We start from the raw sequence: 18226 nt of genomic DNA, 5'->3' as shown, positions 1-18226 counted from the left end.
CTGCCACCCACACAACCAACCAGGGCCGGGGACAAACTGCAACCAAGGTACGTGCCCTTAGCAGGAACCGAACCCGGGTCTCTCTGATGCTCTAACCACTGAGCCAAACTGGCCAGGGCAATACATCACTTTAAATCATGGTTCAGAACACGTGGGCCTAACAGAAAATAGGTGAACCTGTAGCACCGTGTCGTTTTCCTCTGCAGGTTATTTTTGAAGTTGCTTTCAATGGTCCCAAAGGAGGATATGTTGCTCTGGATGATATTTCTTTCTCTCCTGTTCACTGCCAAAATCAGACAGGTAAGTGTTCTTTTAATTCTTTTCCCTCATATTTGGAAATTTGCATCTCAATGGATGCCTATGGTCAGGACTTGCCTTAATTCTTTCCAGTTTCCTTACCTTTTCTATTAGCTCATCCTGAAAAAATTATTTAACTGAATAGTCACTTTTCTGGTATATTATTCCAGAGTAAATCTAATTTTTCTGACACCACAAGCCCTTGTCAGGTGTTAAGGAGCATTCATCTTCCCTACCTATTAGGAAATGAAAATTAAAGAATACTCATTCCTTCTCGATCTTTCTCATTAATGGATATCTTGGGGTCATAGACAGGTGATGAGTAGGCAGAAAAACATCTCAAAATCTATGAAATAGAACTATAAAAATTCTTTCTGCCTGCAGATGGTTTGGCTCAGTGGTCCAAGCTCTTTGCTCACAGAGCAAAGGGTCATGAGTTCAATTCCCAGTCAAGAGCATGTACCTCAGTTGCAGGTTCAATCCCCAACCCTGGTCAGGGTACGTGTGGAAGGCAACCAATCAATGTGTCTCTCTCACAGTGATCGATCTCTCTCTCTTTCTCTCTCTCTCTTTTCCTTCCCCCCTCCTGCTCTATCTAAAATTCAATGGAAAAAATATCCTTAGATGAGAATTAAAAAAAAAACAAAGCTCTTTTCAATTTTATGTATCCAAGACCCATATCATGTTTAAAGATATTCGTATTAGGTATATATCTCTGTGATGGTTTTTTGCTAAATAGTATGTACTCATAAATTCTCTAAGTGAGACCTCAAGTTACTTTATCATGGCTAATTTTGTAATTTTCATAAACCTGGTGTGTGGAAAAGAGAAGAAATTTTTACCTTCTGGAAAAATAGGTAAGCAATCAATTCAAAGTGAATTAGAAAACACATGTTTTAAAATAAGAAGTTTGACACTGTAGTAATGATAACCCAGGTAAATGCAATTGACCTTACCTTTTAGTGACTTTGTTTCCTTGAGGGACCCCGGGAAGACACTGTAGTCTTCCCTTTTCCTTGTTGTTAATCCTCACCCAAGGATATTTTTCCATTGATTTTTAAAGAGAGTAGCAAGGGATGGGGAAAGGGGGTGGGGGTGGGGGGGGAGAGAGAGAGATCAATGTGAGAAAGACACATCAATTGGTTGCCTCCCACAAGTGCCCTGACATGGGCTGGGGATCAAACCTGCAACCCAAGTATGTGCCTTTAACCGGGAATTGAACCTGCAGCCCTTAATGATTTTTTTTTAGCGAGGGAGTGAGAGAAAGAAACATCGATGAGAGAGAACATCGATTGGCTGCCTCCTACAAACCCTCCACTGGGGATTGGGCCCACAACCCGGGCATGTGCCCCAACCAGGAATTGAACCGGTGACCTTTGGTGCATTGAACAATGCTCAGTCACTGAGCCACTCTGACTGGGCCCGACACTCTAACCACTGAACCACAACGGCCAGGACCCCATTTTCTTCTTGAGCCTTTGGGTTCTGGAGCATGGAAAGTAAATTTTTGAACTTGGCCTTTATAGTCTGGCTTTCACTTAAGATAGAATTCATCTCTAATTTAATATGGTTTCAGGTATATTCTACAAGGGGTCCAAGGAAGATAATATTTTCTACTCAGGCTAAACTGTTACCCCAAAATTAGAGAGAAACGTACCAATTTGCTAAAAATAAATATTGTTTTTACTAATTCTAATTTTTAAATAAAAGCTAGTGAAACAGAAAGAACCAGACAGGATTTAGACGTTTTCATTAAAATTACTTAATCTAAACTATAATCAAAGACTAAAAGTGTCTTCATTTGATAGAACACAGAAACCAAAATTGTTTTTCTTCTCTAAATCTGATCACTCCCTAATTCATTTCCCAGTTAATATCTCAATTATGTTAATAGTAGTTTCTTACCTTGTTATCGTTATATTTAGAAAACTTTTCTTTGTCACTAGGCGTTTACGTTGAATGTTTATATTTCCAAGTGACACGTGTGTGAGAAGAGGTGTTTATTCAGTAGCTGTGCTTGGCAGAGGGTGGGGTGAGGAGGCAGCTGGAAGGTCACTGAATCTACTGAGCCACTTTAGAAGTAATGTTTGGAAATACTTTCCCTTTTGAAAAGATTCAGAATAGTATGGGGAAGGTCTGGGGTGGGGCAGGGTTTGGTGGAGGGGGAGTCAAAAGGGAAAAAATGGGAGACATCTGTAATACTGTCAACAATAAAGATTTTAAAAAGATACAGAATATATGTGTGCTTTTTCCTACTGACTGGTGAAAAGAAAAGAAAGATTCCAGCAACATAAGGACCAAAAAAAAAAAAGGTCCTATTCCTTTAATGAGGACCATTTATTAAAAGAGCTGATGGCCCCTCCATCTGTAAAATCCAGCCCACATAAAGACCTTTCCTCCACAAGGACCCCCAGAGATTCACTTTTTAATATAGTTAGGTCAACCAAGACTCCAAATGGGTCTTCAGAACCTCCCAACATACCAATTTTGTTTTAAAATGGTTTAAACACGTGATCATAGTGCTATGCCCGGGAGCCAGAACTTTGGATTCACATCCCTGTGCTGCCACCGACAAGCTGTGTGACCTTGGGTTTGTGAAGTAACCTCTTTGCGACTGTTTTCACATTTATACAACCGGATAGAAGAATCTATTCCATAGTGTTGTCAGGAAGATGGATGCGATAAGGCTTTAGCAGACCGTGCCACACAGAAAATGCTTGGTCATGAAACAATAGTATTTAGTTAATTTTCAAACACTCCCATCCATTCCCGGGAGAACGGGCTCAGAGGAAACGAGAGAGAACCCACTCTGCCTTGATGAATGTGGAAGCCGCAGCCCGCTTTGTGCCCTTCCTTTAGCAGCTGTGAGCCAGATTCTGAGTCTTCGAAGCTGAGCCCTTTCGTTTTCATACTTCATCTTACATTTCACAGTAGTTTATGCCCTTCTGTCTCATAGCAGGGGCCAACATTTTTCCCTTTATCTTGGTTTATTCCAGACTTGTTGTCTCTGCTTTCCCCAGCTGGATCTAGCATCTTCCCTCACCTCCCTAGAAGGCCAAGACAGGAGTTATTTCAACACATGAAGCGTCTGGTTCCCACCATCTGGTTGGGCTTAGAGTTAATCTGGTTTCCCTGACCCGAGACTCATTGCAGAGTCTCAGGGGTTAAACATCAATGTCATGTTGCTCCCCAGGTATTCCCCAGGATGCTCCAGAGCACAGTGAGACCTCCCCACTCCCCCCGCCTGGAGTTCTAGCACTTCCCTTTCTAAGCAGTTTCCACTCATAAACTCCCTCCCTTCCACCATTAGATCCAGAGTCTAGTTCATAAGAATAAGCTCTCCTTTTAGGCTGTAAATCCTTGAATGCCTAACAGGTTATTCCATTCACTTCTAGGAACCCTGCCTTAATGCTCAGCCCCGTACTGAAAACTTCACTGTTCTGCCCCGTGCAGACCCAACCTCCTCTCTGAGGTCGGCCCCACCCCTATACCTGAGCCAGTGACTGGAGGGGCCTGATACTCATAAATATACTCTCAAAGGCCTAACTCCCAATCTTGATCAATCCTGTTATTCACCAGTAACAACACACCACCTGGACCTTTTGTTAAATTGAAAACCTCGCTCCAAGTGTTGCCTGGTTACAGCTGCAGTGGCCACAGCCTTTCTTAGCTCAGAGGCCCTCAAGGGTCTCCCAAGCTTGGTCACTGGCCCAGCCTCTGCTCAGTCATGATTCCTTGGTCTGGTGCCAGGTCCCTCTCTTCCCCAAGCCAGCTTCGAGCTGCCTCAACCTGCTTTGGGGCTGGCTCGAGCTAAAATAAAACTACTGTGCAAATTCATTAGCCTAAAGAGCGCACAGTAGCCCAAATCCCACAGAGGCTAAGCCTTTTAGATCTCTAGGACTGATACTGAGTTCATCTCCATGATCTCCAAGGAGCAGAGCAAAAGATGAGAAACACTTCCACCAATTCTTCTGAAACAGCAGTACCCGCCATCTGAAAGGATTATCTTCGAAGCATTTCATTTCTAAAAAGTTCAAATGTCAGAAAACAAGGGACTAACGAAATCTTACATTATAATGCTTATTGGTACCTTGCTAGGGACTTTGTTCTCTGATCAGCTACTGCTCAGGGGCTCCCTCCTGCCTGATACCTTCCTGTGCTTCGAATGCATCGACTCTCCCAGGAGCTCAGCTTTGGCCCCTTGACCAGGTGCTTCTGAATCAAGCCTGAAGGAAAGGCTGTCCCCCCACCTCTGGGGAGCTCACGTTAGGACACAGACAGGTCCCATCTTCAGCAATTAGAGACTAAGATGTTTCTGAGGGTGAGATTATGTTCTGGGTGAAAAAGATTTAGGTTCTGAGTTATGCTTTTGAGATTTTTGTTCTATCATACCTTCTCAGGATCCTGGACAAATCCATTTCTAGGACTAGATATTTAGCCAAAGAACAAAACCTCGCCCTCCTGGTTTTCTCAGTGGTTAGAACGTCGGCCCGTGGACCAGAGAGTCCCAGGTTCAGTTCCCACTAAGGGCACATGCCTTGGTTGCAGTTTGTCCCTGGCCCTGGTTGGGGTCGTGTGGGTGACAACCAGTCAATGTGTCTCTCTCACATCGATGTTTCTCTCCCTTTCTCCTTCCCGCTCTATCTGAAGATAAATGCAAAAATGTCCTCGGGTGAAGATAAATATATATATATATGTATATATAAAATCTTATCCTCAGAAAATTATTTCCTATATGACCCAGTTTGTTACCATGGTGAGAACTGATCCTTGCTTACTTTCAAGCTTTAATACCACCTCCCACCCTCTTCTACATGCCTGATAAATGGGCTATGGTTCTCTGCGGCCGCCCAGGGGTGTATTCCTTGCTCTGTATTCCTGATGAGCAATCTCACTGACCTGCCATTCTCACTGAGCGTGGCTCTGCAGAACGCCATGCCATTTTCTGAGCTACCCGGCCATCTGTAGATTTTAAATTTTCTTCTGCTTTTTCATTACTAGGTGGCAGAGGGGTGGCTGAGTCTGGAGACCATCATGGAAAAGGGTTCCCCTGGTGTCTAACCTCCATGGGGGGACGTCAAAAAACCCTTGTTTGTATGACATTGTTTTCATGTTTGAAAGGCTGTCTTCATGACCCAAAGATGCTCCCTGATGCTGACAGTCGGGTGGAGCAGCGTGAGGCTAATCCACTGGTCTTAGGGCCGAGGCTTCTCTTCACTGCCTTTCTCCGTCTGGCTCATCTGGTGCCCTTTTTGTCCATGGTGTCATCTGAGACACACTCGAGGTCCAGTTATACAGGGATGTTGTCTTCCTGTTCTTCTCTTTGTAATGTTAGTCACTTTTTTTTTTTTCTAATTTAGTGTTTTTAAAACTGGATATTTTTGTATCATTTCAAACCCAGAGAAAATTTGCAAGAATACTATCAAGGACTCCATATACTCTTCACTCAGATCTACACATTGTTAACATTTTACCACATTTACTTTATCAAGCATTAAAGAGTAGGTGGTGGACATTATGCCCCTTGACCCCTAAATACTTCGGTGTGTGATTTCTAGAACCAAATATATTCTCCAACATAATTATTAAGTTCCAGAAATTTAACACTGATAGAATGTTATCAACTGAACTATAGCTCATATGCTCATTTTCCAGTGGCCCCAGTAATGTCACTTATAGCTGTTGGTTTTCCCTGACGAGGTTGAATCTTGGACCCTGTAGCATGGGGTTGTCACACCTCTTTTGTCCCCTTAATCTGGGCCAGCTCCTCCGCCCACTTGAATGTTCTCTCGCTTTGAAAATTGATAAACTGGGAATGTACTGAGTCTTTGTCCCTAAACAGCTTGCAGTACTCAAATGTTACTCTAGAAATGGTTTTCCAGGTATTCAAAACAAGGTCCCCTCTCTCGTGTCCTAAAGCAGGGGTGGGGGATCTTTTTTCTGCCAAGGCCCTTTGGATATTTATAACATCATTCGAGGGCCATTCAAAATTATCAGCTTAGAAATTAGCCTCCCATCTTTGGTCAGGCTAATTTGGTGAGACCTGTGATGTTAGCTGGTATTGATTTCTCAGGTCTTTTTTAGCCCGCGGGCCGGACATTCCCCACCCTGCCCTGAAGGATTAGACCGGTGGGTGTCAGCATGCAGAACAGCGTCCACCCAGCTACACTGGACGTGCCCCACACTCTGGTTCACATCCCTCTGGGCTCAGAGGGCAATCTGAACAGTGAGGTTTGCAGTCACTTGTGACTAGGACCCAGTTATTCTTTAAGAAAACAAAAATATTTTCTATTCCATTTCCTCCAGCAATCTGGGACGAGATGACATTTATAAACCGAGGTAAATGATACCGGAACTCAGCAAAAGCCCAAATAACAGCAGTATGGGTGACACAATTGTTTACCTTTTGGACAATGCGATTTATACTAAGTAATGATTTTCTCTCAGCAGATCAGCTCTTACTACGAATGTCAATTATAAATAGACGGCAGCTGTGCTTCTGGCACAGAGATTGAGCAACAAGGGGAAATTATTTCTGGAAAATATTATTTCTAAAATATCTGTCTTAAAGAGAAATTAAAATTTCCTAAAATCCCTACCTTTGCTCTCTTTTCTTTTTAAATTTGTATAAAGAACTTTTAATTGTGAACAAGTATGTGAATAAATGCTCGCAGTCCTTGCGGCATGAAAGGAAATTTCTTTTGAAGTTTGTTACTTCTTTTTTGTTTATTTGTTTGTTTTGTTAATCCTCACCTGAGGATATTTTTCCATTGGTTTGTAGACAGAGTGGAAGGGAAGGAAGGAGGGAGAGAGAAACATCGATGTGAGAGAGATACATCAATTGGTTGCCTCCTGCATGTGCCCCGACCAGGGCCGGGATTGAACCTGCAACCCAGGTACATGCCCTTGACCAGAATCGAACCTAAGACCCCTCGGTCCCTGGGCCAACACTCTAACCATTGAGCCAAACCAGCCAGGGCCATTTCTTTATTTTTGTACAGAACATTTCCATCCCTTTAGGGAGGAAAAGAACAATTTTCCTACCAGCTGATAGGCTGGTTTGATGCTAACCTGTCAGGACGCTATTAGGGTAAAAATATTTTGATGTGCTTTACTTGTCCGGTCTCCCCTGGCACAATGGGTACATCTTTGTCAATCAGTTGGTGTAGTCCTCAGAGAGCCTTGGGTCAAGCTCGCTTTAACTAGGGTTCTCCTTTGCTTAGAGCTTCCTTTCAGTGCCTTGGAAGCAAGCTGCAACTTTGAGGAAGATCTCTGCAACTTTTACCAAGATAAAGAAGGTCCGGGCTGGACTCGGGTGAAAGTGAAACCAAACATGTATCGGGCTGGCGACCACACTTCAGGCTTAGGTAAGCCGGGCATCCGCCTGCGTGGGGCTTGGGGAGGAGGGCGGTGGGGAGGTGCGGAAGACAGGGTAGTGTTCATGCCTTATTTCACACCAAGACACCAACTTTTTTTTTTTTAAGGCACCTGTAAAGAAGCAAAGATAATTGGTCATCTTGTATTTGACCATTTTTTAAAACCGGAATTCAAGTTGCTGGGCTAGCCAATTAGTTAATAGCCAAAACTTTAAAATAATCTTGCTCTTCACTTTCAATGGAGAAGTACCTTTAAAAAGCTATTAGAGTCCAATTATATGAAATATTCAGAATAGGCAAATTTATACACAAAAAGGCCAGTGGTTGCCACAGGCCGGGAGGGGGAAATGGGGAGTCACTGTTTCATGGGCATAGAATTTCCTGTGGGGGCGATGGAAATGTTCTGGAACCAAATAGTGGTAGTGGTCGGACAGCGTAGTGAATGTACTAGATGCCACTGAATTGTGCACTTGAAAATGATTGAAATGGTAAATTTTATGCTATGGGTATTTTACTGCACTAAAGTCTATATTGTGGGGAATGGAAGCTATTGGAAATGTTGAGTGGCTACTTGATGGATATACCTACAAGGATCCCTCAAAAACCAGTCTGAGCTCCCTACGTAAGGATTACCTATACTTCAGCGGCCTCCCTCGTGACGCTCACTCCAGCTGACACTGGTGGAAAGGGCTGGTTTGCAAGGGGTTAGTGTCTCGTTTATCTACTTGACAATTACGCATACACTGGACATCGGGGTGAATTTACCAAAGAGCTGACGAAGCTTAGGTTTCAGGGCCCGTCCCATGCGTGGGCCCCGGGGAAAGCCTGGAAAGGGGCCTTTGCAACAGTGTACTTGTAATTTTGTATTCTTTCCCTAGAGGTTGCTTAACCTGTAGAAATACAGGCCCTACAAAACCCTATTCTGACCTTGGCCAGGCCAACTCCTGGGGGAACAATAGTGAGCAAGTGAGATGTGAAGCTTGTCCTCTCGGGCTGACAGTCGTCTCAGTGGACAGGAGAGACATTAGACAAGTATGCACACAAATAAACTCATAATTATAACCTGTGGTAAGTGCAATAAAAGAAATGAATGAGCTCTGAGAGGGAATAGAGGAAAGAAACTAATATTGGTTGGGGACTCAGGGAATCCATTTCCGAGGGAAGTGGGCCTGAGCCAGGAGAGGGGGAGCCATCAGGCAGAGGGGGGTTATCTGTGGAGACCTCGAGTTTGGAAAGAGCTGGACGCTCCAAGGAATCGGAAGGTTCGTGTGGCTGCACCATGAGGAGGAGACCGGAGGAAGATGAAGTTGGAGAGGGAGATGGAGCATGAGGGTAGCAGGCCAGGACAAGCATTTGTGATTTTATTCTAAAGGAGATGAGAAGCCACTGGAAGATGTTAAATAGAGAAGAGAATGATTACATGTAGGTTGCAGAAAGATTGTTGGCTATTGTATGGTCACCTGGATTTGTTTGCTTGGGCTGCCATAACAGAACACCACAGACTGGTGATTTAAACAACAGAAAGATATTTTCTCCCAGTTCTGGAGGTTGGAAGTCCAAGACCAAGGTGCTGTCAGGGTTGGTTTCTTGTGAGAACTCCTTCCTGGCATGCAGATGGCATCTTCTCAGTGTGTCCTCGTGTGGTCTTTCCTCCAGGTGTACAAGCGGAGAGAGATCTCTGGTGTCTCTTCCTCTTCTTATGACATCAGTCCTATAGGATTAAGGCCCCACCTTTATAACCTCATTTACCTTAATTTCCTCCTTAAAAGTTCTTTCTCCAAATACAGTCACGTCGGGGGTTAGGGCTTCAACATATGCATATACGATTTAGTTCATAGTACCACTGCTGTGAAATAACCATAGAACTTTTTGCCAAATGGGTTAAATAATTGGGTAAAACTCAAACATGTAGCAAAGACTGAGGCACCAAAAAAAAAAAAAATTTAAAGGGGGAGGAGCAGAAAAGAAAAAATGTAGAATACAGCAGGTCCTAAAATAACCGTCATTTCATTCAAGGTCCTTTTGTTATAGTGTTGATGAGATGCCCTAGGAACCTAACTCTCCTTTACATCAATTAGCGTACAGTAAAATTGGTTTCTTAATGCGTCTTTTCACTTAAGTCACAGAACCTATTGATGACCTTAAGTGAGGACTTTCTATATTATTATTTTCTCTTCTGCCCAGGCTTTCTAACATACATAGACCTGTTTTAAGCTTACTATGGGGGTGGTAGAACAGGTGGGAGGGAGGTTCTTGATTTTATTTTTCTTTATGTTATTTAGAAGGAAGACGGGAAGAATACAGATCTTCAGCACCTGGGAAGGTCCATCTGATTTTAAACCTGCTCTTCAGGGACAGGTTTAACTTATGACCGAGAGAGTACTCGGTTCTGCTCAGACACAGACACACACCCACCCACCCGCACACCCACCACCACCCCGACACACCGCCCACCCCAGGACCACCTGTAATCTCTCCATCTCACTGGTCACTGCAGAGAGAAGGGAAAATCTGCTCTGAGCTTTATGTTCACTATGACTCAGTACTGGGTGCTCAGTCTCCCTCAGCTGGTTGACCATGGTCATGAAAATCATAAATCCTAGTTGCCGAACATAATCTGGGCATATGCAGTTGGAAATCTATACTTGTTTATGAAGCTTACTTAGAATTGGAGAAGGTTTGTTAGCAGTATGGTATAAGTATATTCTATCACTAACCCACAAATATTAGAAAATGCTTTGCCATTTAAAGCCTATGGAAATAATATTTTGGCAAATTCCACTACTTTAACCAAATTTTCCCACTTGATTATCTTGGCTAGCTTATTTAAACTTTTCATGGCTGATACACTGACTACTGTGTCCTGTTCACAGGGTATTACTTGCTTGCCAACACAAAGTATACATCTCAGCCTGGCTACATTGGAAGGCTCTACGGTCCCTCCCTGCCAGGAAACTTGCAGTATTGTCTACGTTTTTATTATGCCATCTATGGGTTTTTAAAAATGAGTGACACCCTAGCCGTTTATATCTTTGAAGAGAACCACGTGGTTCAGGAGAAGATCTGGTCTGTGCTGGAGTCTCCAAGGGGCGTTTGGATGCAAGCAGAAATAGCCTTTAAGAAGCCTATGCCTACCAAGGTACAGTGGGACCAGCACAACCCTTTGTTCATTTGCAGTTGCTGGACTGGATTAGTGAATTTCTGTCTGATTATTTTCAACTGGTGATGTGTTCTTTTTCTTCTGTTCAAGCTCAGTCCCGCACCCACATGCTGTGCCCAGCCTTACCCAATTATATTATCCTTTAGTTCTTTCCTGTTTTCTGTGTCTCAGAATCGTGGCCACCTAGTGAGTTTGCTTATTGTCCATTTCTTAGATTCCCTGAGAATAGTTGAAAGACAGGGAATATGTTAAGAGTCCAAGTTTAGCAGCTAAACTTTAGTTTGAAGCCACAATTCATTCTCTCTCTCTCTCTCTCTCTCTCTCTCTCATGCACACACACACACACACACACACACACACACTCGCACCAGATTGACGCAATCAGGGATGCAGCAGAAATTAATGGAATTTTTGTTATACTCCACACTCTGTTTGGCAAATGTTTTAAAAGGGGGTTATAATAAGCTTTTCATTCATTCATTTGGCTTTAATTTATTTTTTCATTTATCCATTTGTTTATTTATGCCTTGATTCAACCAGCATCTATTAGGTATCTGCTCAGTGCAGGGGATATAAAGATAAATGAGGCTCAAATTCACCCTTAAGGAGATCACAGATGACAGAAAATTCAGAGACAGACACATGAGCAACGAACAACATACGCTCTCACTGTCTCACAGAAAGGCTGTCTCACAGACAAATAGAGGAGTAGGTCCACCAACTGGACATATAAAAAATAATGACCGATAGAGGCCCTACTGCACTGGTATTTGTAGGGCTAAGGTTCAGACCATGCTGGATTCTAACTCCTACCCCACCCCACCCCCTCCCCTTCCTCCCCACCCCGCTTCTACTCACAAACACATGGGTTGTTTAGGAATCTGCCTGCTTCTTTAGAGTGAGTCCCTGCTCTTACCTGACTCCGTGGAATAGGAGCAAGCCCTCCGGCAAATAAGGGTGCCTCAGAGAATGTCCCCTTTTCTTCTTAGGCTGACCTTCATCCCTCCCAGCACCTGCACACCTCCTCCCCAGCTACTTAAGGAAAAATTGGATGGAGATTCCGCAGGGGCAGGGAAGTTCTCGTAGTCTTGGAAGGACCTCCCCAGTGCCTGTGAGGAGATGGTACACTAAAAGCTCTGGACAGGTGTGTGACGGTGACCCGCAGTGTCTGCAGGTCCCTGCTGAGGAGAGCCAGCCTCTCAGAGAGTGAGAGCCCATTAGAGATGCCCGCCACAGAGGCACGCAGCAAGTACGGCAGGAAACTGAAGGTCACTAATGTTAGCCTATGCAGATAGAAATCACATACAAACAGACTTTCCCTGACCGCTTCCTTCCCTTAAACTCAAATTTCAATTCCACTTCATTTTCTGATTGTTTTCTCCCTGGTGTTCTGGTGATTTCCTCTATAATTCTAAATATTGTATTTCCACCTCCGGTTCTTGATTCATGAACCTTCACAATATTTGCTGACTCCCTGCTGTGAAAGAAAAGGAAGTTAGCTTAGTTATACCATTTCTTCTCCTTTTCTCTCTCCTCCTCACAATTTTTAGTCTATATATATATATATATATAATTTTTCCTTGCGTTTCTCTCAATTTCCTTTATAGCTTTAATCCATTTAGCCATCTATCTTTGGACCCATATATTTAGACAGTGTCTCTTAGCATCCATTATGTAAGATGAATAAATTTTGGCCCCGACATTTCCCTTCACCCCTTGGCCCCCTCCGTCCTCAGCGTCTCTCCGCTACACACGTTTGCATTATCGTGGCCCATGACATTGACATTCCTCCAGTGACGCCTCTGGCTTTCCCTGCGGCTGGGTTCCCAGGGTGGGCCCCCTTGGCATTTGGAAGATGGCCTTTGGGGTTGGGGGGCGTCCCTCATGTTACTGGGTTTTTAACATCTCCAATTAATGCAGTAACCCAAATTATTTCCACACATTTCCAAATGGCCCAGAGGTGCCATACCATCCTTGGATGAAAACCATTTGTCTGTAAAAAACCCTATCCCTCCTGCAATCCACTCTCGCCCTGCTCCGATCTGGGTTCTGCGGGCAACGGAGTTCTCGTGAGAAGGCCCTCCCCTGTAGAAACCCTTAGGCTTCCCATTACCCCTGGGGAAAGGGCTCCAACATCAGTCCCCTTCCCAGCTGCCCCTTGCTCTCTCCATCGAACAGCATTGCACCATGAGTTCCTGCAACACACTCTGCCCTCTCCTACCCTGGGTCATTGCATACCATTTCCTCTGCCTAGACTCCTCTTAATTCAATCACAGCTTAAATCTCACTTCCACAGAGAATCCTTCTCTGGCTCCAGAGATGGGTTAAGGTTCCCTGAGCACCCTAAGCCTCCCATTTATCATCTAGAAACAGTATAACAGTGACTAGCAGCACAGACACAGGAGCCTCTGGATACAAATCCTCATCCCACCACTTGCTGGTTTTTCAATCTTAGTCCGTTTTTTTTTTTAATTAAGATGTAATTGACCTTAATAGAGTAACATAACAATATAATATTAATATAATAGCATATATTTATAATAGTGTAATTATAACATGAATATATTAAATAACAATAGAATTATAATATAATGTAATATAACTAATGTTTTGTTAGTTTCAGGCATATAACATAATGATTCGATATTTGTATATACTGTAAAATGATCACCACAATGAGTCTATTTAACATCCATCACTGTACATATTAACAAAAATTTATTTTATAATGAGAACTTTTAAGGTCTACTCTCTTAGCAACTTCTAAATATACAACACAGTATTAACTTGAGTCACTATGCTGTACATGACATCCCCCTGATGCACTTATTTTACAACTGGAAGTTTGTACCTTTTGACCCCTTCATCTACTTCCTCCATCCCCTTACCCCCCATGCCCCTACTTCTGGAAACCACCAAACTGTTATCTTGGGTTTTGTTCTGTTTTGTTTTGCTTTGCTTTTTTTAGATTTCATATAAATGAGATCATGCAGTGTTTCTCTTTCTCTGTCTGGCAGATTTCACTTAGCATAATGCCCTTAGCATGGTTGTTACAAATGGCAAGATTTCATTCCTTTTTAAGGCTGATTAATATTCTCTTAGTCTGTTTTTAAATCTCTTTCTTCCTCGCTTTTCTTGTGGGAACCCAAAATCTAGAAGATACTTGGCACACAGTAGATGCTCAATAAGTCTCTATGGGATGACTGTTGGGCTCTGACTTTTGACAGTGGTTATTGACGCTCATTCTAATCATCTGGGAAGCCTTTAAAATGTTGATGCACAAAATGTTCGTTGTCCATTTCTCTTCTCTCATAAAAATATAGCCTTCCTATGGACAGGAACCTCATCAGTCTTGTTCATTTCTGTACCTACATCACTGTGCCTGGTGCAAAGTAGATCATCAGTAACATTTTGTTCAATTAATTTGGTTCAGTACCTATGTGGTCAATGAATAAATAGAAGAATAATGAAAACTGGACAAAATAACAAAGGTATTCACTTCTGAGGGCTGGTAAGTGGCAGGGCTAGGATTTGAACCATGGTCTATCCAACACTGAAGATTGCCCTTTGGAGCAGTTTTTCTTTGGGTGCTCAAAGTTTTTATCCTTGGGGAGGGCTTGTTCTTGTGAGGCTGGAGAAAGTAAGACTCCCCCACTTGCCTTGGGGCATAGACACCTTCTGTTATTTTATTTAATTCTAACAACATTCCTGTAAGGAAAGCAGTGTATCTTTATTTAGTGCCTTGGGCATCCTAGAATGCAGAGTAAGACTAACCCAAGGTCATGTTCAACTCGAAATGAATGTCTAGGCTCAGAGCTTATTGCACTATTGTGGGAAGAACCTTCCTTGCCTCTGTTTTATGTCCTCACCACCCCATTCCTAATGCCAGTCAAGTGTGATTGATTAGGGCCCAACCCAGGGCTTCATTTCACACCCCTCCCCTAGCTCAAAAGCCATGTATTTAAATTTTGACCTAGCCTAATCATGATGCCAATTTTCACTAGTGGAAATGTTTAGTAGATATGTTTGCATATGCTGCATAGTCAAAGTAATAACATCAACAATCCCTTACATTTGTATTGCTTATTAGTATGACCTGCTTTTGTAAACATTGTTTTCACCTTTCAGTGAGTTGCCCTGGTGAAACCAGAGCTGAGCTGAATGAGGGGCAGCCTGGACAGAGCCGGAAAGAAGTTAAAACTTTCAGCCTCTCTTGTCTTGCTTCTCCTTCCTCACTCCTAACACCCACGTGCTATTGCTGTGCCTTCCCAGATGCCTTCACTCTGGATGTTTCTTTTCCTTCCCCCCTGTTATTTCTTACCCTGCCTGTTTGAAGCACAATGGGCTGATTCAACTAACGACTCCTTTCTGTCTCCCCTAGAGTGTCTACTGTTTGCTGGAAACAATAATATATAGCTCTCTTTAAAGAACGATAGCAGTGGTAAGGATTTCCCAGACCTTTCTAGCAAAGTAGCTATATGATGTTGTCACATCTACAGACAACAACAGTAACTTTTATTGAACACTTTCCCTGTGCCAGGCACCATACTAAACATTCATCTGATGCTATAGCACCCTAGGAAGGAAAGCATTATAGCCCCATTTAACAGATGCAAAAAGCTTGGGCAGAAAACTAAAGACCTTGTTTAACAGCACATGGCTATTAGGTGGCAAAGCTGAGAGGTAAATCCAGGTCTTTTTGACTCCAGAATTCATGCTTTTTTAAAAAATTACAGTTGATATTCAATAATAGTGTCATGTATACAGCATTGTGGTTAGACATTTGTATACCTTACAAGGTGATTTCCCCAATAAGTCTAGTACCACCTGGCACCACACATAGTTATTATAAGAATATTGACTATATTTCCTACACTGTACTTGACATCGCCGTGACTATACTGTAGCTGCCGATGTGTACTTCTTAATCCCTTCACCTCTTTAGCCATATGCTTTTTTTTTTCCTCACCCGAGGATATTTTTCCATTTTTTGTACAGATAGAGTGGGAGGGAGAGAGAGAGAAACATCGATGTGAAAGGGACACATCGAGTGGCTGCCACCCGCACGACCAACCAGGGCCGGGGACAAACTGCAACCGAAGTACGTGCCCTTAGCGGGAACCGAACCCGGGTCTCTCCGGACCGCAGGCCGACACTCTAACCGCTGAGCCAAACTGGCCAGGGCTAGCCATATGCTTTTTATACTGTGCCTGTGTGCCTCCCACGCCTCTCCTGATTGACATGGACCGTATAGGACAGGTGAGAGTGGGGGCCCAGCTCTAACTCAAGATTCCTAAAAATGCCTGGGGCTTTGGTACTGATGCTGAGTTGTTCTGTTTTAGGAATAACGTTGGCTCCTAGGAGGGGCCAGAATTCAAGGTGGTTCCGTACAGATGAGGGAGAGCTTTGTGGGGAGAGAGAAATACACAGAGTGCATCCGGGCCTAGGCTGTGGGCTCTGTGCCACTTGTGCCGTGTAGGTTGGGCTAGTTATGAAAACTCTCTGAGCCTCACCTTTCTGATGTAAAAGGGGTAATGAGTAGTACCCACCTCACAGGATTATGGTGAAGAACAAATGAGATGCATCAGGCAAAGCTCTTAGCATGTACCTGGCACCATAGTTAGCATTTATTGAATATAGCTGGAGGGAGGGAGGAAGCGATGGAGAGAAGATGGATGACAGAGAGACTAAAGAATTGTTTTTCTAGGTCCTGATCCTCATAAGCTTTCATAGGTAAAATACCTTTAGTACGTGGATATTTGTGCACGTTGATTTTGGTTGTGACGTATTCTGTAAAAAAAAAACCAAGTCAGACTTAAATCTTTATTTTAATAGTTCTAGACTGACTTAATGAAGAGCTGCTTTTACACAACCCTGGATAGCCCAAAATAATGTTTTTAATGTTTCAGAAACATTTTGACAGGCAGGAATCATGAATTGGTTTTCTTGATTGGTTTTTCTCCAGCACATTACTAAATAGCAGGTAATCAAGAATTACATGGAGACTTGAGTACACCAGAGAGGACAATGAAGAGAGGCAACAATTCACTCCAAATTGCTTTTCCTTAAAAGCCAGATGCCAGAAGAGACTAGAGAGTCATTGTCAGAAATTCCCTAACGATGGAGTAGAATCACCAGCTTCCATGTGTTTAAATCCTTTGTTCAGCATGGTGCTTGGTCCATAGTGCACATATTAGGTTCTGCAATATCTCCTGGCCTGAAGCTAGTTTTCCCTTTAACAAAGATTTTTAAGTGATCTGTTCATTGGAAGCACTGAGAGGAACTCAATGTTTTGTTCACTAAAATATTTCTTTGGAAAAAAAAAAATGTTAAGTGGCCAAAAATGAGAGAATGGCCAGGCATTCTGTTTCATCTAGGTCTGGCTTAATCATCAGCTCAGCAGTCATTAAAACCTTCATGGGAAACCCTTCTAAATCTACTTTTTTTTTTATCCTCACCTGAGGGCATTTTTGCATTTATCTTCAGATAGAGCAGGAGGGAGAGAAGGAGGAAGAGAGAAAGAGAAACATCGACGTGAGAGAGACACATCGAGTGGTTGCCACCCACACAATCCCAACCTGGGCTGGGGACAAACTGCAACTGAGGTACATGCCCTTAGCCGGAACCAAACCCAGGACTCTCCAGTCTGCAGGCTGACACTCTAACCACTGAAAACCGGCCAGGGCTTAAGTCTACATTTTACTCTGTTATGGGATTAAAAAAGAAACAAACTTCAAAAGTCATTTATGCATTTGGAGAAAAACCCCATCTGGCCAATCTGAAAAAATATAAATACTTTTTTTTTTCCATTAGGCAAGAAACTTTTGTCAGTGCTTCTCAGAGAATGTCCCATGAGGTACAAATTTCTTGAGTTTTCTATTGAAAAAGGGTTCTGTAGTCAAATGAGTTGGGGAAATTTTGCATACTAGATCTTCCAACGCACACATGAAGAGCCATAATGCAGAGTAACATATCAGAAACTCAGGTAAGGGCTACATTAAAGAATCCTGTTTAATGCCCTGGCCAGTTTGGCTCAGCGGTTAGAGTGTTGGCCTGTGGTCCAGAGAGACCCGGGTTCAGTTCCCGCTAAGGACGCATACCTCCGTTACAGTTTGTCCACGGCCCTGGTTGCTTGTGTGGGTGGCAGTCACTTGATGTGTCCCTTTCACATCGATGATTCCCTCTCTCTCTCTTCCTCTCTCTCCCTCCCACTCTATCTGAACAAAAAAAATGTCCTCGGGTTAGGATAAAAAAAAAAAAGAATCCTGTTTAAGATGTCAGTTCCCTCAAAGTATGTGACACAGAACCCTTATCTGATGTAGGTCTTTTTAGCATCATTTACTATCATAGCATTGAATGCATTATATTGAAGTTGTCTATTTACCTGCCTATC

General features: G+C 43.0%; 1 protein-coding gene across 1 annotated transcript in view; it reads left to right on the top strand.

The window, feature by feature from the left end:
- MAMDC2 (MAM domain containing 2) overlaps window positions 1–18226 on the top strand; it is a 71657-nt gene that overhangs the window by 18577 nt on the left and 34854 nt on the right. The window contains exons 4-6 of the mRNA XM_036261069.1: window positions 207–300; window positions 7521–7664; window positions 10547–10812. Coding sequence (XP_036116962.1) covers window positions 207–300; window positions 7521–7664; window positions 10547–10812 — 504 coding nt within the window. The remainder of the gene's footprint in view (window positions 1–206; window positions 301–7520; window positions 7665–10546; window positions 10813–18226) is intronic.

This window comes from Molossus molossus, unplaced genomic scaffold (assembly GCF_014108415.1).
Source record: "Molossus molossus isolate mMolMol1 unplaced genomic scaffold, mMolMol1.p scaffold_m16_p_14, whole genome shotgun sequence".
NCBI lineage: Eukaryota > Metazoa > Chordata > Mammalia > Chiroptera > Molossidae > Molossus > Molossus molossus.
This window is presented reverse-complemented; position numbering and strand designations above follow the sequence as displayed.